At 37.1% G+C, this 12,122-nt stretch overlaps 1 protein-coding gene across 12 annotated transcripts in view; it reads left to right on the top strand.

Moving 5' to 3' along the window:
- The window catches only part of SENP7 (SUMO specific peptidase 7), a 130,894-nt gene that overhangs the window by 112,296 nt on the left and 6,476 nt on the right, over positions 1–12,122 (top strand). For 7 of the 12 annotated variants that reach the window (XM_036017978.1, XM_028503804.2, XM_036017983.1 and 4 more), the window contains 4 exons: positions 4,266–4,388; positions 6,243–6,335; positions 10,843–10,976; positions 12,037–12,089. In XM_036017978.1, coding sequence (XP_035873871.1) covers positions 4,266–4,388; positions 6,243–6,335; positions 10,843–10,976; positions 12,037–12,089 — 403 coding nt within the window. Of the gene's footprint in view, positions 1–4,265; positions 4,389–6,242; positions 6,336–10,842; positions 11,305–11,396; positions 11,506–12,036; positions 12,090–12,122 lie in introns of those variants that run through there. The other 5 variants (XM_036017979.1, XM_028503768.2, XM_028503786.2 and 2 more) reach the window with 2 other exon arrangements.

Genomic DNA, 12,122 nt, shown 5'->3' on the forward strand with positions numbered 1-12,122 from the left:
TCATGAATCATGAGGTTTTCTAGCCTGGCTGATAGGAAAAGGTATTATTTCCATAGCCTGTGGAAATGCTGTGTGTCTTCTATCTAATTTTTTAGGTAGTTCTTTTCTTGGGTATTTTTCTTAAACCCCATACAGTGATCAATATTTTTCTGATTTCTTGATGAGGGCTTTCTGAAGATGTTTGGAGTTCTCTCTATATGTATACAGTTCTTTTCTTTCCAGTATTCAGATCTGCACACTCTAGCTGCCTTGGTCTTCCCTGACTCTCATTATCTCTTCAACTCAGGGACTCTGCCAGGCTTCAGTGGGTCACTCTTTTTGTGCTGCAGCCTGGAAACTATCAAGCCAGTAGGCTGGGGCATTTGTGGAGCTTACCTTGTTTGTTTCACATTTCTCAAGGATCACTATTCTTTGCTGCCTGTTGTCCAGGGTTTTGAAAACTATTGTTTTATATATTTTATTTGATGTCTTGCTATTTCAAGCAGGAGGATAAATCTGTTCCTTATTATTCAATCAAGACTGGGAGCAAAATCTCCATTATCATGAATTCTTCACCCTCCTTTCCCTCTCTGCATATTCAGTTGTCAGTTGTAGTAGATTCTGTCTCTCAAATTTATTTAATCTCTTTTTTTGTCATCATGGTCTTTCTAGTTCTCCTTATCTTATTGAAATTGTTCTTCTGTCTTTAAGTGGTTCCTCCATATCTTTTGTCTCTATTTTGCTGTCCATCGAATATATTTTTAAAACCATTATTTTTCTTAAACTGCACTAAGAAAGCATTTTTTAGAAACTTTTAGTAATATCTTAAAACCTATCAAAATGAGTTCAAACACAGTCTGACATTTGAGAGTCTTTTTTTTTTTTTAATAATCTGCAAGTTTCTTTTCTTTTTAAAGATTTTATTTATTTTTAGGGAGGGAGGGAGGAAGAGAGAGAGAGAGAGAGAAACATCGAAACATCAATGTGCGGTTGCTGGGGGTTATGGCCCGCAACCCAGGAATGTACCCTGGCTGGGAATTGAACCTGGAACACTTTGTTTCCCAGCCCGCGTTCAATCCACTGAGCTAAGCCAGCCAGGGCTGAGAGTCTTGATAGTATGATACTAATCTGTCTTTTTAGCTGTCTGCTAATATAACCCTACATATTACGTAGTACAACAAAATTGAATTTTAAACAGTTTGCTAAACAAAGCCCATTCCTATTTATGCTGCTATATTAATGCCCTGTTATTCTTGCTTCCTGAAATTCTCATCTCTTTATCTTATTGGAATTTTGTTCCTCTTTCAAGGTTCTTCTCAAGTTGTACCTTTGTGAAATTTTTCCTGATCTTCTAAACAGATATTATTAACTACCATAATACTTTATTTGTGTCTCTTTTATGGTACTTAATAATATTTTGCCTTATTTTAAAGTTATTTGCTGGTTTTATGATCAATCTCCCTTTAAAGGTTTAGCTTCTTGATTTTTAGTAATTTCTGTATTCCTATAATAGTATCACATTTATATTTTGTGAAATGAATTGATCATTTTTGGTATTAATTTTAATATGTTTTATTGGAGTTAATTTATAATTTTATTCTTAATTCAGTAGTAACCGTATCTTTCTATACTTACTTTTCACAGAACGGCCCACATTTCTGTTCCTTGTTTTCAGAGGGAATTCTAACTTTATTTTTAAATTACGTTATATTTATTTTTTAAATTGATGAATAACTTGAAAATAATGAAGTGTACAGCTAATGAATGTTCATATATGCATGCACCATGTAATCATTAATTAGGTTAAGCATTCTTTGTGTCTCCTTCCATGTCCTCCCTATAACCACATTATGAAAAATCTTCAAGTTGTCTTTGTTTTTTATGCTTTTAGTAAAAGCAATTACAAGGTTATTTTCAAACCTGAGTAAACATTAAGAATAGCAGAGTTCTCTAAGCAGGAATGGTTTAATTTTAAAATGCTTGAATTGTAATCTTAGGTTGAAGAATTTTTAGTATAGAAGTGGACTAAGAATTTGGAGATTAAGCATGTCTCAGAGTTATTAAAATTTTTCTAGATTTATTTGGGATTGTCAATTTCAGTTTCATATTTGATTGTGTGATTATTTGGTTAATATTTCCTTCTATCCTCATTCTTCTGGACTGTAAGTTTTGTGGGGGAGGTACTTTTTTCCTCCTCTTGTTTTGTGTCTTTGGTATAAAAATGATGATTGAGCCATGTTAGGAATTTGATAAATATTTGTTAAGTAAATAAATGAATCAGTGAGCAACTTCTGCTTTAAACAGTCTTGATGTAGATGAGGTAACTAAAGAACAAAAGTAACCAAAATCAGAGCAAATTGCATTGGATATAAAAATGAAGATTTCCAGAACACATAAGATAACTGGGGGAAGTTTTGGCCAAGATGGAGCCACAGGTAGAAATGCTTCACTTCCTCACACAACCAAAAGAAGGAAACCAACCAATTTAAAAACAATGAAAAACCATAACTGCCAGAAAATCAAACTGCATGGAACTCCCACAACCAAGGATTTAAAGAAACATCGTCCAGACTGGTAGGAGGTGCGGAGAGGACCCGTGGCAAGGCAGCAGAACTCGTGGGTGAGGCAGGGGCTGGCTGACTGGGAAACTAAAGACTCATAATCTCTAGTTATAAAATCCTGTGGGGGTTGCGGAGGTGGGAGAAACTCCTAGTCTCACAGGAGAGTTTGTTGGAGAGACCCACAGGGTCCTAGAATGTACACAAACCCACCCACTTAGAAATCAGCACCTGAAAGGACAATATCTGCTTGTGGGAAGCTAGGGAAGTGATGGAGAGTGGGGCTATAGTGGAGCAAGTAAGCGGCATTGTTCCCTCTCTGACCATTCCCCCATAGGGCCACAATGCAGCAAAAGGGTTGCCCCACCCTGGCGAATTTAAGGCTCTGCCCCTTACAACATAATAGGTGCTCTGAGACAAACAAATATGGCCCAAATGAAAGGACGTATCAAAACTCCAGAAACAGATCTGAGCAATGAGGAGATAGCCAACCTATCAGATGCAGAGTTCAGAACACTGGTAATTAGAATGCTCACAGAAATGATTGAATTTGTTCGCAAAATGAAGGAAGGAAGGAAGGCTCTATAAAGTGAAATAAAATACACAGGAAACCAACAGTGAAGGGAAGGAAACCAAAACTCAAATCAGCGCTTTGGAACAAAGGAAGAAATAAACATCCAACCAGAATAGAATGAAGGACCAAGAATTCAAAAAAATGAGAAGAGGCTTAGGAACCTCCGGGACAACTTTAAACATTCCAACATCCGAATCATAGGGGTGCCAGAAAGAGAAGAGGAAGAGCAAGAAATTGAAAACTTATTTGAACAAGTAATGAAGGAAAACTTCCCCAATCTGGGGAAGGAAATAGACATGCAAGTCCAGGAAACTCAGAGAATCCCAAAGAAGTTGGATCCAAGAAGAAACACACCAAGACACATCATGATTAAATTGCCCAAGAGTAAGGAGAAGGAGAGAATCCTAAAGTCAGCAAGAGGAAAGGAGACAGGTACCTACAAAGGACTTCCCATAAGACTGATTTCTCCAAAGAAGCCTTACAGGCAAGAAGGAGCTGGCAAGAAATATTCCAAGTCATGAAAGGCAAGGACCTACATCCAGGATCACTCTATCCAGCAAAGCTATCATTTAGAATGGAAGGGCAGATAAAAGTGCTTCCCAGATAAGATCAACTTGAAGGAGTTCATCATCACCAAGCCCTTATTATATGAAATGTTAAAGGGACATATCTAAGAAATAGAAGATCAAAAACTATGAACAGTAAAATGACAACAAACTCACAGCTATCAACAACTGAAACTAGAAAACAAAGATAAAAAAACAAAAACAAACTAATAAGCAAACAAGTAGAACAGGAACAGAACCTGAGAAATGGAGATCACATGGAGGGTTATCAGTGGGAAGGGGGAGGATGGGGGAAAGGTACAGGAAATAAGCATAATTGGTAGGCATAAAATAGACAGGGGGGATGATTAAGAATAGTATAGGAAATAGAGAAGCCAAAGAACTTATATGCGCAGCCCATGGGCATGAACTAAAGGGTGGGGGATGCTGGAGGGTAGAGGAGTACAGGGCGGAGGGGAACAAAGGGGAGAAAAAATTGGGACAACTGTAATATAATATACTTAATAAAATATACTTAAAAATGTAATTGGGGGGAAACCCGGTAAAATTTGAAAATAATTTAATTTTATGGTGTTGCTATTTTACCAGGTATCTTCTTTTGGAGAAGGCATCAAGTGAACTTGTTGAACGAAGTCACATTTTTAGTAGCTTTTTTTATAAATGCTTGACGAGAAAGGAAAGTAACTTAACAGAAGATAATCCAGATCTTTCGTAAGTCCATGTTCCAATGTACTTAAATTTTGAGAGGCAGATATACCATTTTCATGTTCCTAATGAAGTAATTTCATATAGTATTTCCTAGAGCAGTATTACCACTCGTGTAGGTCCTGGGTCTTTTTGCTCTGTGAGACATTTCTCACCCTCCCATGGTACTGTTCCCTGTCATAGGGAGGCTAGCTCTTGCTAGCTGCATTTCCAATTACATGTCCTTTGGGGGACACTGGAAGTTGGAAGGTAAGGAAGGAAGAGGTGAGGTTATTTCTTGCTTACCTTCTGCCTTGGGCAATAATTCTAGTAGTTTCTCATCCTAAAGTATATGCTCTGTGAGGTCAGGAACTTCATCTGTCTTATTTTCTACTCCATCCTTAGTGCTTTTTGCTCAGTGCTTGGAACATACTAGGAACTCAAAGTAAAAGATAAATAATAATGTGTATTATTGAATGGGGAGAGAACAGTTAGATGTTAATTGCAGATGTTCTACACAGTTAGGGACTGAAAATAAGATTAAATCCTGGCTCCCATGTTCTCTTCTGTCCCCCTTGCCCCATCCTATGTGTAATATGTTCCCAGTCAAATAAAGTTAGCATCATCAGGAAATCTACCAAACACCAACATAACAAAATAGAAAAGTAGGTATCTATCCTTTTGATCTGCAAATGGAAAGGTCACAGACTGTATACTAGTGGGAAGCAGTTGTGTATAATCTTATAATAGTTGGGTCATTCTGAAATAAGACAATTTGGTAAACATGACTCCTGATTATTTTATGAAGTTAGTTTTCCACATGGTGTGAATTCCTACCTCATCTTTTAGCCCATTCTGGACCCCATCTTACTCATCATGTCTAGTGCTCTGAGTTTGGTTAGTTTGTCAAATGTACAGGGTTTGAGCAAAGATGTTTGTCTCCTGTATCACTTGGTATATAAATCTGTAAGAACTTAATGCTTTGTTTAATTCCCTGCATAAAAAGAGATTCTTCAAGAGACTGATCCCTGATCTAGAAGTCACATACCACCTCTTTTATGCCACTGTTAAATGCCAGCCCCTTCCTAAAATTCTTTTTTGACATCCAAACTTGGTTTGCTATTTCCTTCCTTAACATCCCTGATGATATAAAGAAAGGAAGTTATTTGTTTTGTTTGTGTGTCCCAGTCCTTTTATAGGTGGCTTTCCTAGATGCTGTAACATAATTCCTTATGACACTTAGATTACTTATTTGTTGTGGGGTTTTTTCACCCTCATTTTAAAATAAATTCCTTTAGGGCAGTGTGGGTGATTTTCATTACTTGTTCCTAGGAACCCAAAAGATATTGTTGAAGAAATGAAATGGAAGATGGATGAACAGTGGCTATGCTTAACTCATTGTCCTATATAGCTTCTTTATATATAAAATGAAGAGAGATGAATTTCATCTTTAAAAATCTAAGAACATTGTCTCCTTCCTCCTCTTACATTATGTTTTAAAACACCTTATTCACAGATATAACATGTAGACAATTCTATTAAGGCTAATAACAATAGTTTGTATCACTCCCAGATGGAACTAAAAAGAATAAATAGGCATAGTTGTTTATATTCAGTTGTTGTGCCACTTCTGTAATCTATAAAACATTTAATAAATTGTTACCTTTCTTCTATTAAATTACTTGTAAATAGTGATCAGATTTAAGAATACCTGGGAGTTAATAAAAGGAAATAATTTTCTAGTGTGTTATATATTATATATCTTGAAAAGAATCATTAAATAAATCAAACCTAGCAATTTTCAGTTATAAAAATGACTCTTGAAATCTTTAAGTTTTTAATTTTTTATATATCAACTGTATCTATCTTTTACATTCCCAGAATGGCACAAAAAAGACATAAAAGGGTGAGAACATGGACTCGCAACATAAACATCTTCAATAAAGATTACATCTTTGTGCCTGTGAATGAGTCGTGAGTATTTTAGATTATTATAAAACAAATTGGGGAGGGTACATATTTAAATTAATAATTAGTAAGAAGTTTGGGTACATAAACTGCAGGTATTATTTTAAATCTTTTTCTAAAGAAGTAGCTAAAACAATGAGTTACTATTTTTGGATTTTGCTTTGATAGTGTTGTACTGTAAGTATAGTGAAGAAAAAAAATGACAAATCAACCTGATGCTGTAATGACTGAGACTTTGAATTTTGGGGGACTCAAGAAAAGATTTTATAAATAAGAGATGAAAAGATTTTTAGGGTGAATCTTCAAAGATTTGAGAATAAACTTTTTAAGCGCTAATAGAAAAAAAGGTGATGCTATGAGTCTGTTAATGCAGATTCTTTTTCTTTTTAAGGTATATTTTACTGATTATGCTATTACAGTTGTCCTAATTTTTCTCCCCTTTGCCCCCTCCCACCAGCATTCTGTGTCCCCCCCCCCCCCCCAGTCCTTTAGTTCATGTTCAGGGGTTGTACATACAAGTTCTTTGACTTTTTCATTTTCTATACTATTCATAACCTCCCCCTGTCTATTTTGTACCTACCGTTTATGCTTCTTACTCCCTGTACCCACCCCCCCTCATTTTTCCCTTCCCCCTTCGCACTGATAACCCTCCACGTGATGTCCATTTCTCTGGTTCTGTTTCTATTCTAGTTGTTTGCTTTTCTTTTCTTTTTTTTTTTTTTAGGTTCAGTTGTTGGTAGTTGTGAGTTTGTTGTCATTTTACTGTTCACATTTTATATCTTCTGTTTCTTAGAAAAGTCCTTTCTTTTTTTTTTTTGGATGAAGTCAACAAAAGGCTTTATTCCAAGTACAACTCTATGTATTACAGAACTTAGAGTGAGCCCTCTGGGAGCACAGAATTTTATCAAATAATTTGGGAATTCTTTTACTTGCAAGTAAAAACATTCTGACTTAAACAACTTGCACTTGAAATTCATTTCTCCTTTTTTAAAAGTATTTTTTATTGATTATGCAATTACAGTTTTCCCAATATTTTTCTCCCTTTATCTCCTCTCCACCCTACCCCACCAAACTTCCAGCATCCCCCCTTAGTTCATGTCCATGTGTTGTACATATAAGTTCTTTGAGTCCTCTGTTTCCTATGCCATTTTTTATCTCTTCCCCATTTATTTTATGCCTAATTATGCTGCTTCTTCCCTGTACCTTTTCCCCCTATTCCTTCCTTGCCAGTCCCCACTGAAATCCCTCCATGTGATGTCCATTTCTTCATTCTGTTCCCGTTCTAGTTGTTTGCTTAGTTTTTGTTTTTGTTGTTTTTCTTTTCTTTTAGGTTCATTTGTTGATAGTTGTGAGTTTGTTGTCATTTTACTGTTCATAGTTTTGATCTTCTTTTTCTTAGATAAGTCCCTTTAACATTTCATATAATAATGGCTTGGTGATGATGAACTTTTTTAACTTGACCTTATCTAGGAAGCACTTTATCTGCCCTTCCATTCTAAATGATAGCTTTGCTGGTTAGAGTCATCTTGGATGTAGGTCCTTGTCTTTCATGACTTGGAACACTTCTTGCCAGTCCTTGCTTGCCTGCAAGGTTTCTTTTGAGAAATCAGCTGATAGCCTAATGGGCACTCCTTTGTAGGTAACTCTCTCCTTTCCTCTTGTTTCTTTTAGGATTTCTCTTTATTTTTAATCTTGGATAACTTAATGATGATGTGTTTTGGAGTGCTCCTTTTTGGGTCCAAGTTCTTTGGGACTCTCTGATTTTCCTGGATTTCTTGGAAGTCTATTTCCTTCCCCAGATTGGGGAAGTTTTCCATCATTATTTGTTCAAATAAGTTTTCAGTTTCTTGCTGCTGTTTTTCTCCATGTGGTACCCCTACGATTCAGATATTGGAGCATTTCAGGCTGTCCCAGGGGTTTGTAAGACTCTCTTCACTTTTTTGGATTCTTGTTTCTTCATTCTGTTCCCATTGGATGTTATTTTCTTTTTCCTTTTGTTCCAAATCATTGATTTGACTCCTGGTTTCCTTCCTGTCACTGTTGGTTCCCTGAATATTTTGCTTTATTTCATTTTGGGTATCTTTCATTTGTTTTTTCATTTTTCAGCCAAGCTCAATTAGATCTGTGAGCATTTTGATACCAGGGCTTTAAATTCTCCATCAGATAGTTTGGATATATACTCATCATTTAGTTCTCTTTCTGAGGTTATACTCTGTTCTTTCATTTGGGCCATATTTCTTTGTCTTGGTACACCTGATAAGTTGCAAGGGGGCAGGGCCTTAGGTACTCACCTGGATGGGGCAACCCTCTTTGCTGCACTGCCTGTGGGGGAGGTGCTAGAGAGGAAACAATGCAGCTTGCCTGCTTGTCTCTAGCATGCTTTCCATGGACTCTTGTGTGAGACCAGGAGTTTCTTCCAATGTAGCAATGGTGTATCAACTCTGAGTCTCAGTTTGCCCTTAAGTCAGCCCCTCCCTTGCAGCCCATTGCCACACCCCAGCTAGCCCCACCCCAAGGTCCACGAACGCGCTGTGGTTTTTCTCTGTTTTCTGGCCCATGTGGTCCCTCACCTTACTAGTCTGGTTGTTCTGACTGAATTTTTCTTTAATTTCTTGGTTGTCAGAGTTCCATGCAGTTTGATTTTCTTGCTCTTCTGGTGGTTTATTGATTTTAGATGGGTTGTTATCCTCCTTTTGGTTGTGTGAGGAAGCGAAGGGTTTCTACCTACGCCTCCACCTTGGCTGGAACTTTAAAAAGTTCCTTTAACAAATTTCGTATAATAAGGGCTTGGTAGTGATAAACTCTTTAACTTGACCTTGTCTGTGAAGCATTTTATCTGCCCTTCCATTCTAAATAAAAGCTTTGCTGGATAGAGCAATCTGGGATGTAGGTCCTTGCCTTTCATGACTTGGAACACTTCTTTCCAGCCCCTTCTGCCTGCAAGGTTTCTTCTGGGAAATCAGCTGACAGCCTTATGGGAAGTCCTTTGTAGGTAATGTCTCCTTTTCTCTTGCTGCTTTTAAGAGTCTCTCCTTCTCTTTAATCTTGGGTAACATAATTATGATGTGCCTTTGTGTGTGCTTCCTTGGGTCCAACTTCTTTGGGACTCTCTGAGTTTCCTGGACTTCCTGGAAGTCTATTTCCTTCACCAGATTGGGGAAGTTCTTCATTATTTGTTCAAATAAGTTTTCCATTTCCTGCTCTTCCTCTTCTCCTTCTGTTACCCCTATGATTCGGATGTTGTAACATTTGAAGTTATCCCAGAGGTTCCTCAGCCTCTCCTCGTTTTTTTTGAATTCTTGGTTCTTCATTCTGTTCTGGTTGGATTTTTATTTCTTCCTTTTGTTCCAAATTGTTGATTTGAGTTTTGATTTCTTTCCCTTCACTGTTGGTTCCCTGTATATTTTTCTTTATTTCACTTTTCATAGCCTTCACTTCTTTCTCTATTGTGTAACTGTACTCAACCATTTCTGTGAGCATCCTGATTACCAGTGTTCTGAACTCTGCATCTGACAGGTTGGCTATCTCCTCATTGCTTAGTTCTGTTTCTGGAATTTTTATCTGTTTTTTCATTGGGCCATATTTCTTTGTCTCAATGCACTTGTGATGTTACAAGGGGCTGAGCTTTAGGTATTTGCCAGGGCGGGACAACCTCCTTTGCTGAATTGGAGTGCTGTCTGTGAGGGTGGGGTCTGAGAGGGAACAATGGAGCTTGCTTGGCTCGTGTCCAGCTTTCAGTCACTTCCTCTGCAACCCACAAGCAAATTGGGCCCTTCTGGTGCTGATTCCCGGGTGGGTGGGTTTATTCTAGGACCCTGTGGGTCTCTCCAGCAAACCCTCATGTAAGGTGGGGAGTTTCTTCTGCTGCCTCACCCCCCACAGGTTTTTTCAGTCAGAGGTTTTAAGGCTTTTTTTCCTGCACTGGAAGCATGGGTTGCAAGTTCTGCCTCACTTCTCAGTTGTTCTTCCCAATTTATCTGCACACAAATTTGGGACTGCCCACTATGCCAGCCACTGCCTTGCTGTGCTGGTCCTTGAGCCACTGCCTTGCTGCATGTCCTCTCCTTCATAGCTGTCCCTTTCCACTCATCCTAATAGTCTGAATTATGTTTCTTCATTAACTCCTTGGTTGTCAGACTTCCACATAGTTTGATTTTCTGGCAGTACTGGTTATTTTCTGTTTTTAGTTTGTTGTTGTCCTTCTTTTGGTTGTGTGAAGAGGCAGAGTTTATCTATCTACATCTCCGTTTTGATAGGAAATCTCTAAAGCAATTTCTTAACAGGAACCCCAACGATATTAAAGTAAATAAGTTTGAATTATTCAGCTTTTTTCCAAAGTAGTCTTACTTCTTACTTAGTTTTAGAATGTGTTCTGTATATTATGTCACATGTTATAGTTGACTTCAAAATTGATACATAGTTTGTCATCCACACTTTCTTACCTGTAGCTCTAGAAGTATTCTTTTGCATTGTTTAGATATTGTGTTATTAAGAGTGCGTTTCTTTTTAACAGGTCTCACTGGTATCTTGCAGTCATTTGTTTTCCATGGTTAGAAGAAGCTGTGTATGAAGATTTTCCACAGACCATACCCCAGGAAGCCCAGGCTCAGCAAGCCGAACATGATAACAAAACAATAGGTGATAAAGGTTATGTGAATGGTGTTTTTAATGATGATGAAAACAGTGAAATGGTTATTGGAAACATTATGATGTTAAAAGATGGCATAGTTATTTGTTATCGTTAAACTTATTAGAAGAATAAGTCTGAAATCTTTATGATAAATGCCCAAACTCATGTTTAGATAAAGTGTAATTCTTGAGTTATACTGTTATATCAAGTTTCGTGATAGTAGTTTTTATAGAATAATGTTGCTGACATAACTAAGAATACATGGCCATAGCCTGAAATCTGCAGGCATAGCTTAAAGTCCTCCATTTTTTCCTAGTGAAAGTAACAAAATTCTTGGTGACACTAATCACCAAGTACACTAGTACACTAGTACATTGCACTAGTAATGTACATTACTTGTACACTACAAGTACAGTAGTACATTAGTACACTAGTAACTAATTTGACTAGTTAATATTGGGTTTCTTATAATTCTTCCATGGTTTTTCTTATGTTACAACACTAATGTTAATTAAGCAAGCAAATAAACCTACTTTCTTTGAAGAAGAAAAATCAAAATTATGTGTTTTACCGCTGTAGCCTAAGCAGCAAGCAGAATTCATAATAGCCATTATCATCAATAGTGACCAAAACCTGGGGAGAGGGGCATCAGATAAAGCAACTGATTATATCCAATTTTCTCTAAACATCCTCTGCTTCCAAAGTGTACCTATGCAACACTCTGTGATCATAGGGTAAATGAACTGTTACTGGGCAAATTAACGTTCTCCACATTAAAACAGCAGACATTTTGATTAGAGATCCGTCTTTGAAGATTGTCTTTTTATAGGAAACTTACCCAGCTAACTGGTATTTTAGGTTTTGGCTTTGGGGTTTACATATTGTCTGATAATAGGTGACCATTATCAGTTTTATCTGTTGATTGATTTTTGTTTGTGACATTAACCATGAAAAAAATCAAGTAGTTTGCTGGGGGGTTTTTTCCCCTTTAAATACTATGTGCATACAAATTAGACTTTAAGCCTATCTAATACTTTAGACATAAAGACTCATAACTGCTTTGTGATTTCTATCTAGATGATGATCCACATACTGCTTCAGCACTGTCCTTGGGTACAGCAGATTCCCACGTGAGTATGTTCTTTATAGATGTGAAGGAAGGA

This window comes from Phyllostomus discolor, chromosome 2 (assembly GCF_004126475.2).
Source record: "Phyllostomus discolor isolate MPI-MPIP mPhyDis1 chromosome 2, mPhyDis1.pri.v3, whole genome shotgun sequence".
Classification (NCBI taxonomy): Eukaryota; Metazoa; Chordata; class Mammalia; order Chiroptera; family Phyllostomidae; genus Phyllostomus; species Phyllostomus discolor.